This window comes from Lynx rufus, unplaced genomic scaffold (genome assembly GCF_022079265.1).
Source record: "Lynx rufus isolate CCGP_SWC_20201006 ecotype Redwood Valley unplaced genomic scaffold, mLynRuf1.p SCAF_3, whole genome shotgun sequence".
NCBI lineage: Eukaryota > Metazoa > Chordata > Mammalia > Carnivora > Felidae > Lynx > Lynx rufus.
This window is the reverse complement of record NW_025814845.1, coordinates 142,636,245-142,658,057: the sequence shown is the minus strand read 5'-3', so window position 1 is coordinate 142,658,057 and position 21,813 is coordinate 142,636,245. Positions and strand designations below refer to the sequence as shown.

Sequence of the window (21,813 nt, the reverse complement as noted above, 5' to 3'; positions counted from 1 at the left end):
AGAAGAATTAGCAAAGTCTGTATCTGGCAATTGTAACAGACTGATTGAATTGACAGCCTCCAATGATTACACCAAATAGTTATCTGTGGTCAATAGTAGAATTCAATAAATGTTGCAAAGTTTTTAACCAGATCTTTAAAGTCATCTAAATATTTTTCTTTGACCACGGTAGAGCACACATGAAAATAATAGGTGGAGAAAAGATTTGTTGTTATACAACCTTGAACTTTAACAATCTTCTTTCTATCATGAACTGTAAGATTTTTCTTTGGGGGCACCTGGGTGGCTCAGTCGGTTAAGCGTCCGACTTTGGCTCAGGTCGTGATCTCGCGGTCCGTGAGTTCGAGCCCCGTGCCGGGCTCTGTGCTGACAGCTCAGAGCCTGGAGCCTATTTCCGGTTCTGTGTCTCCCTCTCTCTGACCCTCCCCCGTTCATGCTCTGTCTCTCTCTGTCTCAAAAATAAATAAACATTAAAAAAAATAAAAAAAAAAGATTTTTCTTTGTCTCTGTTACTTGTACAGCTATTTCCCAGTTACTCATGGAGATGATGAAGTGGGTATAGCTGCACTTTTATTACATTTTTCCTAGTCCTCTTTATTCCAAAACCTTTGTTAATGTTAAGATAGTGAATTTAACTAGGTCAGATTGATAGCCTGGATGACTAATCTTGGATAATCAAACATTACTTTTGATGATCTTTGTATGTTGTTTATTGTTTGCTAAGGTGAAAGCACAAAAGATTTAAGTATAGCTGTTCAAATGATGAAAAGGATCCACTCCTTGATGGAAAGATACCCAGAACTTTTGCAGGAGGCAGATCAGCAACTCATAGCCAGATGTCTGAAGTACTTAGGATTTGATGAATTGACAAGTTCTTTATATCCAACCCAGGTAATTTTCAGAATAGCTCCATTTTAATAGAATAATTATTGGGTATACATAAAGTATCTTGCAAATTAAGTCACCTCTTCTAGGTTTTTTTTTTATACTGACAGTATTTCCTCCAAGTTCAAAGTCATTTACTAGTGATTCAGCTGCCTGTACTTGAGATAATCTAGAATTAGAAAATTGGTACAAATGCTTGTCTGGACAGACTAACTGCCAGGTAATTTCTGCAAAGCCTTAAAACTAATCCTGTGTTTAATTCTAGCAAACAGTTTAAAAACTATATAGTAATTATTTAATTGTCTTTAAATATATTAGATTGTAGCTATAAATACCATAATGGATATTTGAAAATCTTGATGTTTATCAATATACTCACAGTTAAGATAATGATTTAGGTGGTAAAGAACTTGTTCAATAAATATTACAAAACTGAAAATGTGGTAAAATACTTTTCTCATAAAAAGTGCTCAGTAATAAATATTTTAATTATTTAAACAATGTTATAGTTTAAAATCACTTTCCAAATGGACTTTTGAATTAATATAGGTTGTAGGAGATGACATAGAGGAGAAGAAAATGGATAAATATTCAGTTGGCATGGGACCAGTTCGGTTTCAACTACAATACATGGGCCATTATTTGATACGAGATGAGAGAAAAGATCCAGATCCCAGAGTTCAGGATTTTATTCCTGACACGTGGCAGGTAATAATTGAATGAAACAAAAATTTTATTTTATTTGTATTTTATTATTAAATGTTACCTCAGAAACTTTTCATTATTGTGGCTTTACATCTTATATTTGGCATGAACTTAATATTGAGTCCTGTCATTTAAAATTATTTCATCATTGAAAATTGACGTCATTGGTAAATTCTTTTTCGCTTAAAGTGAAATTTTCTTTTCATTCATTTTTTTGTATATTGACCATTGCCTAGGAGGTACTTTGATGAATTCACATATATATTTTTAACGTTGTCTGTGTGTCATCCAGTTGTATCATTGCGGAGCAATCTCTGTGTTTTCCCTGTGTCAATAGGATTTCACATGTAAATGTGCAGAATTTTGGTAGTTTAAATAGTACAGCAATTGTTTAGATATTTACATGCTACACATGTCACCATAGTAGTCATTCTTCTATAAATAAATGTAAAATTGATGGAAATAAAACTTAGAATTAAATGGTGTGGTTCTGCATAGATTGGACTAAAAAAATTGCTGATAAGTTGAACATGTTGACCTATAAAAGTGCAATTTCATAGGTTCAATCAAACAGACTTCCAGTTCAGAATATGACTTTATCTTAAGAAGCTGTGGTTTATATATACAATGGAATACTGCTTGGCAGTGAGAAAGAACGAAATATGGCCTTTTGTAGCAACATGGGTGGAACTGGAGAGTGTTATGCTAAGTGAAATAAGTCATACAGAGAAAGACAGATACCATATGTTTTCACCCTTATGTGGATCCTGAGAAACTTAACAGAAGACGGTGGGGGAAGGGAAGGGGAAAAAAAATGTTACAGAGAGGGAAGGAGGCAAACCATAAAAGACTCTTAAATACTGAGAACAAACTAAGGGTTGATGGGGGGTGGGGCGGGAGGGGAAAGTGGGTGATGGGCATTGTGGAGGGCACTTGTTGGGATGGGCACTGGGTGTTGTATGGAAACAATTTGACAATAAGTAATCATATTAAAAAAACAGAATATGACTTTATCTTATATTGATGATGGTGGGATATCTTAAAAAAACTCCCCCCTCCTTTTCAGTAATGAGAGGACTAGTTCCTTACTTTAGTGCAGGACACAAAGCAGCCAGATGCTCTCCATTAATCCCCTGCACATTTCAGTTCTTTTGATGTACACTTTGAGGTGTGGCCCAGAGTGGACCTAGATGAAGAATGTGCGGACTGAGTGAGGTTTGGGATGTTTTTCCATCTTCTGCCAAATCATACGATTTTTTGATTATTCATCATTTTGATGAATAAAAGCATAAACTGAGGGGATGAAATTTCACATGCCCTCCAAAGGAGGGATCTGGTATTCTTCTATATACAAAGTAAAAGATAACTGGTAAAATTATGAATGGTTGATTTTTTTTCTCCTCAGCTACCTTTTCACCATCATAAAAAATACATACTGGTTAGTTCTTAGAGCTTCATTGCTCAAAGCCTTTGGAGAAGAGCTGTATTTAGTCAATGACAAATACTTAGAAAAAAAAAATCTTCCCAATGACAAGATACTTTCTTCAGTCTCAGTCTCCATTTTTCACACACAAACCTACCTCCAGATGCTCAAAAGCGTAACAATTCTCTGTTCTGAGAGAATGCCGCGAGTTCTTCAGACTTTCCTGTTATGTTTCTTCATGTGTTTTCAACTCCCAGTTATTCCATTTGAAGTTCGGAAAAATATTGGAAGTGTATTCATATATTTGTTTTGGTAACATGCTGTTCCTGTTGTCCACATGAATGGTGTTCTGAACCCTGCAGCGTGAACTCCTCGATGTTGTGGATAATAATGAGTCAGCAGTGATTGTTGCCCCAACGTCCTCGGGCAAAACCTATGCTTCCTACTACTGCATGGAGAAAGTGCTGAAGGAGAGCAATGAAGGGGTGGTCGTGTATGTTGCACCAACAAAGGTAGTGCTCACGTGACTTGAATTTTCTCTTTCATTCCTGAACCTCCTCTTTTAAAATAATGCATCTAGTCACGCGGTGAATCTATTTCACTTTTTGTTATTTATTTATTTTCCAGTCTTCTTAATCTATAATCGGCATATAACATTATTGTGTTATTTAAGGTGTACCAAACATAATTCGGTATGTGTGTATATTGTGAAATGATTGCCACGGTGAGCTTAGTTAACGCCCATCACCTCATATAGCTACAAACTCTTTTAGTGATGAGAACTTTTAAGATCTATATATACTCTTAGTAACATTCAGCTATGCAGTACAGTATTGTTAAACATAGTCACCATGCTCTACATTACATATCTACTACTTATTTTAAAACTGGAAGTTCATACCTTTTGTCCACCTTCACTCATTTCATCCATTCCCTCTTACCCCTACCGTCTGGTACCCACCAATTTATTCTCTGTTTCCAGAACTTTCACTTTGTTTTTTGACCCGCATTTTCCCCTGCCAGTTTCAGAGGCCAAAATAACACTTTTCTTAGAGCCATTGTGAGGAAAAAGTCTGGTCTTGGGATTTTGTCATTCAGCATTATATTTGAATCGAGAGAAGCACCCACACTTTGCTGGGCAATGTTGAGTCTCTTAGGAATCTAATACTGCCTTTCCAGAATTTATGAGATTGATCTAATCTGCTGTTGGGCATTTGTGACTGGCCTGTTTCTCAAGCCAGATTGTTTTGCCATTTTTCTTTTATGTCTATTACTGCCTAATGTTGAGCTTAAAAACAGAAAGTATGATCTTTGTCGTTTAGGAGAAAGTTTGATTTATGGAAAGTATGTTTGCATTTCCTCATTCATGACCCTTTGCTTGTAATGTGATTACTCTTAGGAAAGACAAATTTAGTTGAGATAACTTTAATTCTATAGATTAAAATGAATTCAAATTCCATTTCAGTTTCTAGGAAAATGTGTAAAGTTTAGTGACTTGTGGTCAGCCTGAGAACGAGATTGATCAATACAGTTAATTGAAATTGGCACTTTATTTTTTATTGTAGCTTTTTGGTTTTTCATGGCTATTAAAACATTAAGTGTTCATTGCAGGAATTAATAACATTTATCAAGAAAAATTAAGCCAACCAGAGATGGAATTTTAGTAAGTCAACACTGTACATATTGCCAAATTACTCTCTTAAAAGTTTAAATCCATTTTTATTTCCACTGGCACGTATGGCAGTGTATAGTCTCTTTTCTTCTCCAACATTTCTATTATCACTTGAAAAGTTTCTGCCATAAAAATAAAGTTTCTGCGATACTGACAGGTGAAAACTTCTCTCAGATTTCAATTTGCGTTTCTGTGATCACTAGTACTTTGGGTATCTTTATGTGATTTTTTTTGGACATTGACATTTTGTTTTTGTAATTTTTTTAATGTTTACTTACTCTTGACAGAGAGACAGAGAGAGAGACAGAGTGCGGGCAGGGGAGGGGCAGAGAGAGAGGGAGACAGAGAATCCCAAGCAGGCTCCAGGCTCTGAGCTGTCAGCACAGAGCCCGATGTGGGGCTCGAGCTCACGAACTATGAGATCATGACCTGAGCAGAAATTGGACGTTCAACCAACTGAGCCACCCAGGTGCCCCTGGACATTGACATTTCTTTATTCATGAACTACTTGTGGATGCATTTGCCCATGTTTTGATTTTTAAGGAAGAAGTGGGCTTTTCTTTTTATTGAGTTGTTAGAGTTTTGTATACTAAGTATATTATTCTTTATATGTTATAATAAATATACTTTAATTTTGGCTTTTTACTATATTGGGTCATATAAATGATAATAATCTGTTCATATCTTTGTGTAGTCAGGCTTATCAATGTTTTCATTTAGTATATCCATGTGTGTGCCCAGATATATGAAAATATATGAAAATGTTCACTTTTAGTGTCTTTATGTGTATGTTTTAACCTTTATGTTTTAATCTATGTGGATTTTGGTGGGGGGGTGGCGTGTGCATAAGTGTGAAATAGATGTTCATAGATTTCCACATACTCAGTTCCACTAGCCAGGCTACCTACTTGATCCAAAGTATTCATGTATCTATATTTTTTTTTAATTTTTTTTTCAACGTTTATTTATTTTTGGAACAGAGAGAGACAGAGCATGAACGGGGGAGGGGCAGAGAGAGAGGGAGACACAGAATCGGAAACAGGCTCCAGGCTCTGAGCCATCAGCCCAGAGCCTGACGCGGGGCTCGAACTCCCGGACCGCGAGATCGTGACCTGGCTGAAGTCGGACGCTTAACCGACTGCGCCACCCAGGCGCCCCTCATGTATCTATATTTAAACTTTAGGTATCTGAAGGAAGTCCCCAAATATGAGAACTAGAAATCTGACTATCCTTCACTTGATCTTTCTTTTATAGTAGACTCACAGCTTCTTTCTAAGCCTTTGTCAAAGGTATTCAGATATTTTCTTTCTTATGTGTGAGCAACATTTCCTGTTTTTTCTGATTAAGCCATTTTTTTCCCATTTTACTTTAAGTTGAGGTTTATCAATGAGGTTCACATGCTTAGTCAAATATCTCAAAGAGAATATGTGAGTGTATTTAGAGTAGATGGGTATAAGAAAGGGGCTGTTAAGCTTCTGTACTTGTAGTCATACATATTTTTAGACTGTTCCTGTTGTTCTCTGAGGTTTCACCTGTGCTTTATTATGTGATTATTGAATCTCTTCCTTTATCAATCCTTTATCAATCAGGCCCTTGTTAATCAAGTGGCAGCAACTGTTCACAGTCGCTTTACCAAAAATCTGCCAAATGGTGAAGCTCTATGTGGTGTTTTTACAAGGGATTATCGTCATGATGCCCTAAACTGTCAGGTAGGATATATTAATTAATGCATTTGTTATTAAATTACTTAATAGTACTAATATATGTTTCTTACACTAGAGATTCCACATCTGCACAAAGCCTTGTGGAAATATTTTTTTTGAATTTACAAGAGATGAATGACTTTAACAGAAAATTTAATATTGTTATATTCCAAAGAGTGAGAACTAGCACTCGTCTTTCTCTGAGGACGCTTAAATTTTGATTTCATATTTCAGTTATTGTTTACTGCATCATCTTGATTTATAAATGGATTCAAAATGATCCGAAGAGTCCAATGTTATTAAAAATTCACAAACACTGATTTCTAACAAGAATTACTTTGTCTTGCTAATTAGGAAACTCTTACTGTTCTTGATGAGTAGGATACTCATCATAATTTCAAAAATGTTGTGTTATTGATAGAATACCTGACACTAAGTAAATCATAGATAGTTTTCCTCCTTAACGAATTCATAAATAAACAAGTAAGACTGAACAAAAAGTGAAAAGATGATCGTAGAACACAGCAGAGGAGGCATGAAGATATGCTACCCAGATTGCCTCTCAAGGACAGTTTTGCTGCCCAAATGTGGCGAGGGTGGTCAAGACAAATACTAGCTGTCAGTTCCTCCAGTTCTGCCTCCACAGTCTGTGTCCTGTGGCTGAGTTAGGCTAGAGTATGAACACTGGGACATTTTGGCCTGATGTGGACTATTTCTGACAACCAGTATTCACTCCAGAATTCTGAGCCAGGTTGGCCAGGGTTTCTTCAGGCTTGTTTTGAAGGTTAGCTCCTTCCTCAGCCCAATCCTCCTTCTCCCCATGTTTGAAAATAGAAATTCTTCAAACAAAACTATCTCAGGGTCCGATTTTGAGGAAATAAACCTGTGATGATTAACTCTGTTTGTATTGCTTTGAATGCTTATAGATAAGAATTTTAAACTTCAAACTGATATTTTGCCACTTTGATGCATAAGAATTATAGTTTCATAAGGTTCAACCTAATATATCACAATTTTAAAGAAACATTCTCAAAAGTAATACTATATCCTAGTTATTAGCAGGAACATTTAGGAGTTATAACTCTATCTTTATACTCTTATAACAAAGTCTGCACATAGTAAGTATTCAAAATGTTTGTTTATGCAATGTTATTTTTAGGTACTTATTACAGTGCCTGCCTGCTTTGAAATTCTGCTGTTATCTCCTCATCGCCAAGCATGGGTGAAAAGGATCAGATATGTTATATTTGATGAGGTAGGTTTGGTATTATTTCTCTAGGTTGATTTCCTAGTGTGCATAAGTGTTATAATGAAGATATTTGGTGCTTCAAGACATCTGTCCCTTTGTGTAGAGTTCAGGTTTGGCAGTGGCGGGGGTGGGGGAGGTGCTGCCTTTTAAATGGTTTCCCCAGTGAATCATATATCTTTTGGCTCTGTTTTCCTGTTGTGATTCAATAGGGGTTATTAGTATATGCGGCGGAGCTGTATATGGCAAAGATACCTGCTATTGATGACTACTGTTTCAGGGGAGCACAATTAACCACCATGGCATAAGTTTTCCCGGATAGAAATTTCAAAATCCAAACTTTGATGTCTAAAGCCAAGAATTTTGGTCTCTAATAATAATGACAGTTATATAAGTTATTTTATCAGTCACGGACCCAACAGGAAACAAATGGCAGAGTAAAAACACAATTCAAGAAGAGAGTTTTCCAAAAATGTGTGTGAGGGAAACTCACATTAATAAAGATTAATACAGTAATCTAGGCCAGTAACTTACCCCTGTGCTTTAAGGGGCAAGGCAAAGAAGCAGTTACTTAGACTCAGAAGGAGATTCTGATTGAGCTAGCCACACTGTGAGTACTTATCTTAGTTGAGGGACATAGCTAGTTCAAGGTAACCATTAAGGAAAGGATCCAGTGGAACAAAGACCTCATGCTCATTCTCCTCCCTTCTTCTGATCCCTTGCCAAGGCTGTCCATTGGCCGAGTCCAGTGGAACCTGAGAATATTGGAGTTCTTTTAAAGCAATCTCTATAGGTCATTTTTTTTGGCCAAGGAGAGCAGGATGGAAAACAATGGAGATTTATAGGGGCAAATAGAAGATATTTACATTTTTATAATAGGAATTAATATCTTGTTCCATGTGTAAAGGAAGATACTGAAGAAATTTAATTAGAGACATGGCCTGATCGAATTTATCTTTTAGACCTATCATTCTGGCTAATGATATGAAGAATGCTGGGGGCATTAAGGGAAGCTAGGATAATAGTCAGGAGGATATTGTGGTAGTGCACTGAGATATGATGATGACTTGGCTGGCAGTAGACGTGCAAAGAAATGCGTAGATTTGAAAGAAATTTCCAGAAGTAAGAGAAAGAGGAATTATTGATGGATTGGTTATGAGGATTAAAGAAAATTTGTGTAGGGGTGCGTGGGTAGCTCAGTTGGTTAAACGTCAGACTCTTGATTTTGGCTCTGGTCATGATCTCACATTTTGTGGGATGGAGCCCCCTGTTGTACTCTGTGCTGATGGCACTAACAGTGTGGACCTGATTGGAATTCTGTCTCTCTCTCTCTCTCTCTCTCCCTCTCTTTCTCTCCTCCTCCCTACCTCTCTCTCTCTTTCTTTCTCCCTCTCTCTCAAAAGTAAGTAAATAAATATTTTAAAAAACCAAGAAAATACATGTCAAATTTTTCTATTATCTGGATTTGGGGATATTTATAAAAACTTCGTATGGGCAGTTAAAGGTAACAGGAAAGTGTGTATGATGATCCAAGCTCTTACGTCCTGTTTTAATTTGCTATTTTTTTTTTTAAATTTTTTTTTTCAACGTTTATTTATTTTTGGGACAGAGAGAGACCGAGCATGAACGGGGGAGGGGCAGAGAGAGAGGGAGACACAGAATCGGAAACAGGCTCCAGGCTCCGAGCCATCAGCCCAGAGCCCGACGCGGGGCTCGAACTCCCGGACCGCGAGATCGTGACCTGGCTGAAGTCGGACGCTCAACCGACTGCGCCACCCAGGCGCCCCTTAATTTGCTATTTTTAAGTAAGCTTTTCAAAGGAGAAATTTTTTGCTTTAATAGGTCCATTGTCTTGGTGGAGAAATTGGAGCAGAAGTCTGGGAGCATCTCCTTGTCATGATCCGATGTCCCTTTTTGGCTCTTTCAGCTACCATAAGTAACCCTGAACATCTTACCGAGTAGGCCTTATGTTCCAATTTATATAAATGCTTTTGTATTTAAAATTTTATACTTTCTATATGGGTTCTGACGAGTTTCATAACATTCTGGTGAGTTTATTAACTTATCTCCGACTATTTAAGGAACAGAGCATCAATAGCACCTCCTAGCAGGTGCTGAGAAAGGCCACACTTAATAAAAGAAAATCAAGGAATGTCCCAGGCAGATCTGCAATTGAGTAGAAAATTTCTTTCATATCCCTAATAAAGTTCACTGTAAGTGATAGATCTGTGTTCTTTGTTTTAGTCCTTTAGCAAGACATAAAAAATAAAATAGTATAATGACACACTCTGCCCCAGACCCTGAGATTTCTTATCTTGGCCCACTTTGTAGATGTTTGGAAAGGTAGCAAAGACTTAATAATTGAAAGGCCCGTATCATTTTGTCATTGGGCTAGATTTTTGCCTACTAATAATAACCATTATAGCAAAGACTACTATGTGCTGGGCAGTGTTCTAAGTGCTTTGCAAATATTAATTTATTTCAAATACCCAACAACCCTTATGATTTACTACTTGTGATTACTACTATTAAATAGTACTTCTAATACTACTGTTATTATTTCCATTTTTGTGGAATGTGAAAATGTGGAAAATGAGGCACAGAGAGTGTCAGTGATTCAACCAAGAACCACAGATAGCAGTAAGGAGGCTGGGATTCAGTCTCAGGTAGTATACCTCCAGGGCCTATTCCTTTAAGTACAATTTTTAAGGCATATGAAAAATTTAAAAATGTTTATCTATTATTGAGAAACAGAGAAAGATTATGAGCATGGGAGGGGCAGAGAGAAGGGGAGACCCAGAATCCAAAGCAGGCTCCAGGCTCTGAGCTGTCAGCACAGAGCCCAACGCGGGGCTCGAACTCACAAACTGTGAAATCATGACCTGAGCCGAGTCTGACGCTTAACCGACTGAGCCACTCAGGCACCCCAGCATATGAGATTTTCTTTATTTAAAATATTTAATGTCACAAGAAGTACTACTATATTACTGCTTACATGATATGTAAATTTATCTTTTAAGGTGGCTACAATCAGTAAAACGCTACTGGAAACAAGAAGACAGTACAATGGGAAAAAATAGAAATGCTGGCTATTGTGCCAGTTCTCACAAATATCACTTTCGAATGAAGGAATCATATAAAGTTAGACTTGGTATGTTTGGAATTTTTCTTTTGCCCTAAAATCAGTCCAGTCCTTATGTGTCCATTGATTTGGAAATTCTTGTTCTTCATTGTTAGTGCTCTATGGAGAGAGATACAATGATTTAGAGAAGCATATATGTTCAATAACACATGATGACATCTATTTTGATCATTTTCACCCATGTGCAGCACTAACAACAGATCATGTAAGTAATACTTTAGCCATATCTGTTATGAGTAATATAAATTACTTGTATATATATTATAATTGAAAAGCTGCCTACATGATTCTTATCAGAATTATAGACTACATACTTTATATCATTTTACCTTAGTTTTCTTTTTTACTTTGTTTATTGTATATATTTGACATGTAGCATAAATTTAAGGTGTATAACATGTTATTTTGATGTACTTATATATTGTAAAATAATTGTTATAACAATATTTAGCACCTCTATCACATTACATAATTATAGTACAATATTATTATCCATATTTATTATATTGTACATTAAATTTCTATGTCTTATTTACTCATTGCAAGTTTGTACCATTAAACAACACTGATCTTACCACCCACCCTACCGTACATCCCCCGATAACCATCATTTTACTGTGTTTTTTACGAGTTTGACTTTTTCAGATTCCACATATAAGTGATACCACGCAGTTACTTGTCTTTCTCTGACTTATCTCTGTATAACTTATAATGTGATCAAGGTGCATCATGTTGTTTCAAACAGCAGGATATCCTCCTTTCTCAGGGTTGAATAATATTTCTAACCTTAGTTTTTTTAAAAGTAACAAAAATAACTTTGTAGTCTTCAATGAACCCTCAGTGGTGTCTGGATTCACAACGCTTGAAAATGATGAAAAATTTTAACCTGAAGTTTTCTGGTTAATTTTATTTATTCTTAGAGATTTTCTTTGTTCATTTTCCTTCTTCTCAACATGCATGTCTCTCCATCCACTTCTGTGACACTGACTCTTAGTGTACAACTATATGTGGACAGTTCCTAGTATATCTGAGAATCTGATCACTGAGTTAGGTTAAATAAGGAAAGGATGTTTTGCTCACATACCAGTCACAACATGATTTTTTTGGTAGCAAATTAATAAAGTAGAGGTTTGGGGACATCATTTGGGGTATTGGGGTGTCTGTGGAGGAAGATTTCTTAATTTTCCTTTCATAATTCTCTTCCTTTCTTATTCTATTCTTAGGAATGGCCCATTTAAGCTTAATTGCCTCTCAGAGTGATAATTAGTAGTTTGTCTTCCTTCCAAAATCTGTCTTCCTTCCAAAATCCAAGTTGTCAGTAAAGCCTCCTAAAACATAATTATGATCTTGCCAAGCTTTAATGAGTTTCCTTTGGAAGTTACTGAATGCACAGCTCCTTAGCTTGGCTTCCTATGGCTTCTCTGACCTCACCCCAAAATCTGATGTATCTTACCTGGAGGTAAGATTTATATTTTACCTCATAATTTATATTGTTCCTGGAGTGTTTCACTCTAGATGCTAAATGCCAGTTGTCCAGATCCTGTTCATCTTTTATGACTCTTCTAATGTGAAACATCTTCAGAGTCCTTCTGTGACCTCCTTAGCTGGATGTAATCTTCTACTTCTATAGCATCTTGTCTGTATTTCTTGTATGACAGAAGTCATGATCAGCTTACTGCTAAAGTTACTTCTATACATGTGTCCTTTATCTTACCAGAATAACTCCTTGAAGACAAATTTTGTGTCCTTATGAGTTCCTAACAAACTGTATATAAAAGGTGCTTAATAAATGTATGGTACATAAAGACAGCCAACCTAAATTGAGCATTGAATTTGTGTTCTAATAATTGTCCATATTTTGTGTCTTGGAAACATCACAATAGTTTTAGGATGGATGTCTTGTTAATATTCCCATTTACAAATGAGGAAGGTGAGGCATAGATAATTCAGCTAACTCATTCTTGCACCATGAATAAGTGTTGGGGGCAGGTTGCAATCAAGATAGAGTACAGAGTTTGCCCTGTCATCACAGTATTCTGAGTAATCTGTTGAATAAATCCTTGAATGAGTGAATGCATGAGAATCACTATAGCTTTTGGGCAATATTGCAATGGCTTCTAAAAGCAACTGAATGAATCCTAATCCTGGTAATTTTCTTATAAATTTTATTACAAAAGTTTCTCTTTTGTGTGGTAATGGCCCAATCCAAACTCTAAATAAAACTGAACTATGGACAAAATTCCTGTGACTTAACTCACACCCCAGACTTAGAATATGGATGATAACCCACACATAAATAATAGACTTCTTTTTCTGTCTCTGCCTCTCTCTCCTTTTCTCTTTCTCTCTGTCTCCTTTTTTCTTTCCCTGTCATCACTTGGCATTTTTATAACAGCATAGTATTTAAAAAATTATTTATTTTGTGCAGGATGGTTCAAGGCAGGTTATCTTTAAGTAGCAATGAGTACAGTGATTTGGAGTACCTAGCAAGAATGGCATTTTGGTCCAAGTGCCTTTCCTCTATTCTCAGTAGCTATTAATGGAGTAACTGGAAAGCAACAGAACTTCTACATACAGTGTGCTCTGACCCTGTGTGACTTCTGCAAAGGTCATGCTGTTGTATGAGTCTTCTTGACTTCGGGACTTTTGTAGCAGTCGTGGAGGATGTACTCAAAGGCCCGAGCATTATTAAATGTGTGTTGACAGCTGTGTGTGCAGCATATGTTTTATAGTATGTTTCCTTAAAGGAGCATCAGTGAAAAACAGGTAGATTTTTCCAAACAAGTAAAGAATTCCTGATCTTGTATAGTAAACTTCAGATTAATATGAAAGAACTGAGTGGTGAGAAAAAGCATAATAAATTGCGGCAACATAAAGAGAAGAGCCATCCACCTTGATTGTCGCCCCTACAGCTCTATCATAGAAATCATTTCAGAAGGGAAGGGGTGGAACAGGATGAGTAAACTGGCCTTAATCCAACTGAGGTGAAGGATTGCCCTTCCATCCATGTGAGGCTTATTTCTGGCAAAAAGCAGAGCTTGGCCTTTGCCACCAATTACCATGTCACACAGGAACAGCTGCTCACTCCTGGAGAGCTGTCAGCCCCAGGAAGTCCTTGAAAGAACTGTTGCCTCTTTTTGCTCAGTACAGATCAATGCCTACCATCACCTGTGGCGTTAGGGACAATGTAGTTTGCAAAAATAACATCATGGTATAATACTATTGTATTTACAAAGGAAGGATGGGACAAATCTGTGACCCTTTAGTTTTCTTCCTTCTGTGTCTAGGCTGGCTCAGGTTTTGCCAGTTCTTTCACTGTGTAGTGGAGAAAAATTGAATTGAATTCCCAGCTTCTAGCCACAGAGTTATTAAGCTAGTTTTAAAAAATTAAGACTTATAAGTTGATCATTGACAGTGGAGGCATCAACCACGTGCCAAGTATTTCACTAGACCTATTACGTAATCTAACTTAATTCTTACAACAAATCTATGGCATAGGCAGAATTATTGTCCATTTTGGAAATGAAGAAAGCCACGCTCTGTACAAAGGTTAAATAAGAGACTTAAGAAATCATAAACATTCTAGTGACAGAAATAAGATTTATATCTTAAAAATTGTGACACATTTTGAATTTATTTTACATATATGTATTTTAGTAGGCAGAAAGTTGCCATTTTCAAGTAGTATTTTTTTTAAGTTTATTTATTTTGAGACAGAGAGAGAGAGAGAGAGAGCAGGAAAGGAGCAGAGAGAAAGAGGGGGAGAGAGAATCCCAAGCAGGCTTTGTGCTGTCAGCATAGAGCCTGACACAGGGCTCGATCCCATAAACCAAATGGTGAGATCATGCCTGAGCTAAAATCAGAAGTCCAATGCTTAAACCAAATGAGCCATTCAGGTGCCCCACCACCTTCAAGTAGTGTTAATAAAAGAACAAAATGCTAACATTCCAAAATAACATATTCAGTTACTATGTTGACATAATGCAGTCGTTACTATCTAGCTAGCTTTTAATAGTCCAACTGAGAGATGCTAAATGATAATTCCATGGAATGATTTGCATCCTACAAAGCTTAATTCAAGACTAATTGATTTTTTAACAAATATATTTGACATGTACCATTGTGAAAGCTTAAGGTGTACAACATGCTGATTGGACACATTTATATGTTGCAGTATGATTGCCCTTGTAGCTTTAGCTAACACCCCTGTCAGGTCACATAATTAAGATGTTATTTTGTGGTGGCAGTAATTAAGATCTAGTCTCTTAGCATGTTTCATGTTTATAATACAGTATTGTTATCTATAATGACTAGACTGTGCATTAGATCTTCAGGACTTACGTATCTACTAGTTTTAAAAGTTTAAAAATCATGCCGATATGTGTATCTTATTTGATTTTACCACTCTATCAGGCAGAAGTACAGATATTTTAATTCCTGTATTATGGATGAAGAACTAAACTGGCCTTTTTAAGTAGAATTGAAACTAAATCTTCTAATTCAAACTCTACTGTACTTTCCATTCTACCAGTTGTTGTTGTTGTTGTTGTTGTTTTCCAAATGTGTGTGTTTGGCATGGCTTTATTGCCCAGAATTTCCAAACCTAGCTTTTAAAACTTAACAGCTATTTACTAAAACAAATGCCCTATCGCCACATAAGTTTGGAGAAATCTGTATATGATTGTCCCTTCTTTGAGATTTGACATTTCCAATGGCAAACCTTCTAGAAGCCTATTTAATAGAACACCCGTGAAAAGACACTCCCCTTTCTTTTAAAGAATACCTACTGGCATTTCAGGGATCATGGTTTGACAGGCAATTTTTTTAGCAATAGTGGCTGACATCAGCAGAAAATACTACAATGCAAGCTTTTTCAGAAACAGGAATTTTTGATTTATGCTTTAAAATACTTGTGGAAAAATTAATGCCCTGCATTATCCAAAAGGCTTAAAGCAGAACCAAGGGACTGAGCTGGGGAAGAAGCTTTCTTGACTGTCCTGAAGGTGATCTGAAAGTCTTTGTGTTAAAGTTGACCAAGTTCTTATCTTAGAACTTAAGCAAGTAAGACTTGTCCCTTTAGCCTGGGTTGGTACTCTAAAGCAAAGAATCATGTTACTAATTGAATCAATTTCAACCTGCAGGGTACCGGTTGTGTTTTCTTGTCTAAATAGTCCACCAATTTTTTAGCTTCCCAGTACTCTTGATTTGAAATGTGGAAGCATCTATAGAGAATTAGCCCAATTAAAAGGTTTGGGAAACAATAAACCCACTTTTTGAAGTTTTTTTTTTCCCCAATTTTGCTAAATCAAGCACACTCTTGGTTAGTATTTTGTTTGCATGTAGCACTGACCATCATATGAACTTTTTAGTTTAGTGCTGTTTTGAAAGTCTTTGTGTTCATTATAGTGACTCTGAGGCTGCTGTCTGAAAAAAGAGGAAGAACTGAACTAAAACAAAAGTATTTATTTGGGGTCTTAGAATTGAAAACTGGGAAGCACAGATTTGGGTAGCAACCCAAATTTTGTCCCATTGAAAAGTAAATGCCAAAGGTCTTTATTAGCAAGACCTGGTGTTGCAGGAGTTTTTGCTTCAACTCCCCAGGTTCCTTGTCTTGTGGCTTCGAAGAATGAAGAGGTGGGCACAAAATGAGCAGCAGGCAAAAGTTTATTAGAGTATAAGATCAGAAAGGAGGAATAGTAGGAAAGCTCTCTACAGAGAGGGGACATTTGAAAGTGAATGCCTGCGAACTATAGGCTAGAGTCCTTGTTTTATAGGGTTCGGGTCGGCCCTCCCTTCTCTTACCCCTAGTTCCTTCTCAGGTCCTACCCTCATTGGCTTGATAAGTCTACGTGCTGGCTTGTCCCTTCGTGATTGGCTCATTTCCATTGTATGAGGGGTGGTCTATGGCCATATCATTCCTTTTGGGTTATGCATTTTATGGTTTACTACTTATTTTTAGTTAGGTCTTTTGTCAAATTCCTGAGGGAAACCTGAGGGGGAGTGGGTGGTGGTTATTACATTCTTAAGAGGACACTTACCCCTGAGGGGGGTTGGCTGTGGTCAGACCCTCCTAGTATTGTTCCAAAATATGTGTCTTTTCCTGCCCTGGTACCTCAGGTCCTAATCATTCCCTCTCTGCCTATTTTATCCTATCTTTCCCTATCAGGAAACTTACACAAGTTGTTTTCCAAAAATTATGATTGGAAGATGTGATGACATTTTATAATTTATTGGTTTTCTGAGTACATTATGTCAGTTACTAGGAAAATATCTTTTTCAGAGTGTCTAGTTTTTATCAAGAATGCACATGCAACAGTCCTGTTTTCAGTCCTATTCCTTTGCCCAGTTCAATAGTCCGTTGTAGTTACTGTTTCAAAAACAGAATAAAGTTTTAGTTCCAAAATAGGGTCTCTCATGTTCGGAGGTTTTACCCAGGTTCATGAGGCAAAGGACAGAACATAAGATAAAATAAAAGAATATTAAAATTGTTAATTTTTTTTTAAATGTAGATTGAAAAGTATGGATTTCCTTCTGACCTTACCCTTTCCCCTCGAGAAACCATCCAGCTTTATGATACCATGTTTCAATTCTGGGAAAGCTGGCCCAGGGCCCAAGTAAGTAATAATTACACAATTAATCTGAATTAATGTTATTGTAGTGGATGGTAACATTGCTGTTCATAAAGACAAATTCTCACCCTTTCTGATCATGTGCATCTAATCTTTTAAAATCATACATACACTCTCCAAAATACAGCTGCCCCTTCTCAGACATTCTTCTTCCTAATATTGTGTGTGTTACTTTAACAGGGGTGCAATGCCATTGGATTCTTGAAAATATTTCTTCTTTCAATTTCTGGGATGCTACAATATCTTAGTCTCCTTTTACATCTTGGATTCATATTCCTTCATCTTCTTTCATTGTGCTCCCCTTCTCTCTTTATGCCCTAATTGCTGTCTGTTTTCATCTTCTACTTGGTTTTGCTCTGCATTCTTTCCTTTGAAGAGTTTATGTGTCCTATTAGGTTTATGTACTGGAAACTTTGGGGGGATAAAAAGACATTTAATAGTTTATACTCTCAAGAAGCTTGTAATTCTTTTAGTGAAATGTATAATTGAGAAACATCTTTGGATTTTCTTGCATGATTTTATTTAACTTTGTGGCATTTCTCTTCAAGGAGTTGGATCCAGAGAAATCCATTCATTGTAAGAATAAAATAGTCATTAAAAAGTTGGATGCTAGAAAATACGAAGAGAGCTTAAAGGCAGAATTAACAAGTTGGATTAAAAATGGCCATGTTGAGGAGGTAATTTTCACATGTTTTTTGGCAAAACAATATGTTCCCTGTTTTCTTGAGTTACCTTGGTGTCATTATCACCACTACTATTATTGTTATTATTTTAGTCTTCAATTTTCATTTTAGGATTGTAAGTTGAACTGGAAGTCTAGTGATTCGGAGATAGAATAGAAAGAGGAAAAGGAAATTGGTCTTTGTTTAATACTTGGTGCTTTCTAAAACATGTACCACAAGCCAGGAATTCCTGTTTGGTGTTATAATAGATAAGAACAGAGGGGTCACTATCCACAGAGTCAGTGTTCTTGATGACAGCAGAGAGATTGAAATCACAGTAACAGTAAATGAGAAGATTCTTTACTCCTCTATCTTCTGCTGTCTTGGGATTTTTTTTTTAAGTTTATTTATTTTGAGAGAGAGAGAGAGAGAGAGAGAGAGAGAGAGAGGAGCAGAGAGACAGGAGGAGAATACCAAGCAGGCTCCATGCTGTCAGCACAGAGCCTGATGGGTGGCTTGATCTCATGAACTGTGAGATCATGACCTGAGCCAGAATCAAGAGTTGGATGCTTAACTGACTGAACCACCCAGGCATTCCAATTGTAATTTTTTTCTTTCATGATTTTTATTGCAACTTGTAGGAACTATTTGTATATTAAAACCTTAACTTGGGATCATGTAAGTTTTACATATTTATATTAAGTAAGTTGATGATGGTTTTTATATTTTGAAGTTTGTCTTATTGTCACACATTGTGGTTTTTGATTTTTGGGGAGTGACATATATTAGACTTTTCCCATGTGAGTTTTTTACATTACGTTTTGAGTTAGATCATCTCCCATTCAGAAACATAATTAATTTCCATTTCCTTCCATTTATTTTGTCATTTAAAAACATTCAGAATGTATTTGAAAGTGATTTTTATACATGACATGGAGAGAAACTGATTTACCCTACCTTCAGCCACAGTATAACCAGCAGCATTTACTCAACAACCTCTTTCTGACTGATTTGTGTGGACTTAAATAATTGCATGTTAAATTGCATATATGTGTGCATGTATATATATATATATATATTCCTCTTTTTGTCGTTGTTCTTTTAGTGCATTGATTTACATATTTCTTTGATGGTTTCTTTACAAAATTTTATATTTTTATACTTACTTTGTTATTATAGTTTATTTTAAAAAGCTCAGAAACATAGATTAGATGACCATGAAAATATTTTAGCCAAAAGTAGTAATTCCTTTTTTTATTATGCAGCATTTAAAACTAATAAAATTTTTTATTCATTGCTACAGGCCAAAATGGTTCTGAGGAATCTTAGTCCTGATTCAGTATTTAGTTCAGGAAACACAGTAAAAATGTTTCCACTGCTCGTTGAGAAGCTAAGGAAAATGGAAAAGTTACCGGCATTATTTTTTTTGTAAGTCATCTAATTTAATTTTTTTTTTATAATTTGTATCAGGCTTATTCTTTTAAGGTGAGGAAAGTTACAAAATCCACTGTTGTAATAAGCTATTCATTACTGTTTTTGGTGCTCATTTGTTAGCAGAATGCATATTTAGCATCTTTCTAGTTCAGTTCTTGAAAAAATTTTTTTACTTGTGTTATTACAAATTGCCATCTTTAAATAGTTTTCTACTCCTTTTTTTGTTATATTTTTGTTGTAAACTATTATATTTTTATTTCGGTCTTATACATTTCCAGTAAATAATGAGGTTCTTTGCAAAATAAATTGAATGTTTATGCACACAAGTATCCCATATAAAATTAAAGTATCCTTACTATATGTTAGCATCTTTATTCACGGGGTATTTTATTGTTTTTAATTTATGGTTATGGGAACTGTAACTTTGAGACACTGCTATCTTGCTAAATTTTATGTGCTGTAACATGAAATAGCTTAAAATTGAATGTAATCATCCAGTTTGGGTGAAGTATAAATTATATGAAAATATACTTATTAATTGGATATTAACTTGGATCACATAGTTTGCGATCAGAAAGAATGCTTTATTTACTTTAGATAATTTCAGACTATTTTAAGCCATGGAAGCTTTAAAGAAGCCACAGATATAAATAAATAAATAAATAGTAAATAAGGCACCATAATCTCGCTTAAGTGGCAAAGTTTAATGAAATTGTTTACACCTAAATAGACATATAGTAATTAATCATTACTGGTGATATATATTTAAAATAATAATGATAATTAAATGTATTGTTGTGTTTGGAACTTTTGGAGATTACAGTACAGTGGTTCCTTTGACCTTTGTTATTGGGACAAGGAAAATAAATTTTCAAACTACTAAGAAGTTACACAGCTCACCTACTTTACTTTAGAGTGTGGCTATAGATTTCAGTTAGAAACAAACACAATTCTGTGCATCTGGGATATTTCTGGAAGCCTAACTGTAAAATAGAAATCCAAAAATAACTACATTTATTGTTCATGTACACATACATGCTTAAAATATTTAAAAAGCAAAATATTTTCACCTAATGTGTGAAGGGAGTCAAGACTTACTTCCACATATAAAATAAATAAATCATGGAGATGTAATGTACAGCATAGCTACTATATTAAGAATATTGTATTGCATATGTTGCTAAGAGATTAGTTGTTAAAAGCTCTTATCACAAGTGAACAAATTCTGTAACTATGTATGGTAACAGATATTAACTAGAATTATTGCAATCATTTCATAATATATGCAAATATTGAATCATTTTGTTGCCCATCTGAAACTAATATAATCTTGTATATTAATTGTACCACAATTAAAAAAAAAGGGCAGTGTATAATAGAATATATAGTGTTTTATGCACCTGTAAAAGCTTCTTTGGAACCTATACCTAGGAGCACAATCACCATATTTTGTAGTGTGGACAAACTAATGGGGTAAGTTGACTTACCCCTAATGTGGTTTCTTAGCTTATGTCCCAACAGTAGTTCATGAGGTTCTATTGTGACCTATCGTCACAAGCTTGTGGGATCGGTTTTTCTAATTGTTGCCATTCTGATTGTGTAAAATCATGTCTTGCTACTGTTGTAATTTGCATTACTCTGATCGGGATTGACTTTGAGCATTTCTTTCAAGTAAGTAGTCTTTCAAGTTTTTGCTCATGTGCTATTCAAGTAATTTTTCTTTTGGGTTTTGTAGCTTTTTTTTTTTTTTACTATTTCAAGAATTCTAAAAGGTGAAAGATTTATACGATCTGAAGAGAAACCAGAGTATTATTTTCAGGAATTCTAATTAATTCATTGTCAGTTACTAATTTGGCAGTTATCTTCTCTGAGTCTAACACCTGTCCATTAACTTTGCCTGTGCTATTTTTTGTTAAATAATTCTGTTTAATTTTGATTCATTAAAATCCATCAATGTTTAAAAAAATGGAACATATTTCACAAAAATATCGTGGATTTAATTTTGCTTGAGGAATTGAATCTTGGCATGTCTACGGAATTTTGGGCTCTTTAGAAAATGTACTATGAAAATGCTTGGTCTTATGCAGTTTAATTTACTCATAAGTAACTCCAGATCATCAACAAATCAGGATACTTTAGGGCTCAATCTGTGCATCTGAGAGCTTTTCAAATAATAGTTGTACCTGTCAACGTCTCCAGTCTGGTCTCTAGAAAAAAAAGAGTGTGAAGCATGTTTAATGTTTATGATGGTATCAGTGTGCTTAAAAACATGCATTTCACAGTCAGGCTCAAGTCTGGATCCTACCTCTGTT

At 35.6% G+C, this 21,813-nt stretch overlaps 1 protein-coding gene across 1 annotated transcript in view; it reads left to right on the top strand.

The window, feature by feature from the left end:
- The window catches only part of LOC124520577 (probable ATP-dependent RNA helicase DDX60), a 98,802-nt gene that overhangs the window by 28,960 nt on the left and 48,029 nt on the right, over positions 1-21,813 (top strand). The window contains exons 14-24 of the mRNA XM_047091550.1: positions 725-891; positions 1,435-1,593; positions 3,376-3,525; positions 6,275-6,394; positions 7,548-7,643; positions 9,477-9,592; positions 10,655-10,785; positions 10,872-10,981; positions 17,286-17,390; positions 17,954-18,082; positions 19,371-19,495. Of these exons, the coding sequence (XP_046947506.1) occupies positions 725-891; positions 1,435-1,593; positions 3,376-3,525; positions 6,275-6,394; positions 7,548-7,643; positions 9,477-9,592; positions 10,655-10,785; positions 10,872-10,981; positions 17,286-17,390; positions 17,954-18,082; positions 19,371-19,495 (1,408 nt within the window). The remainder of the gene's footprint in view (positions 1-724; positions 892-1,434; positions 1,594-3,375; positions 3,526-6,274; positions 6,395-7,547; positions 7,644-9,476; positions 9,593-10,654; positions 10,786-10,871; positions 10,982-17,285; positions 17,391-17,953; positions 18,083-19,370; positions 19,496-21,813) is intronic.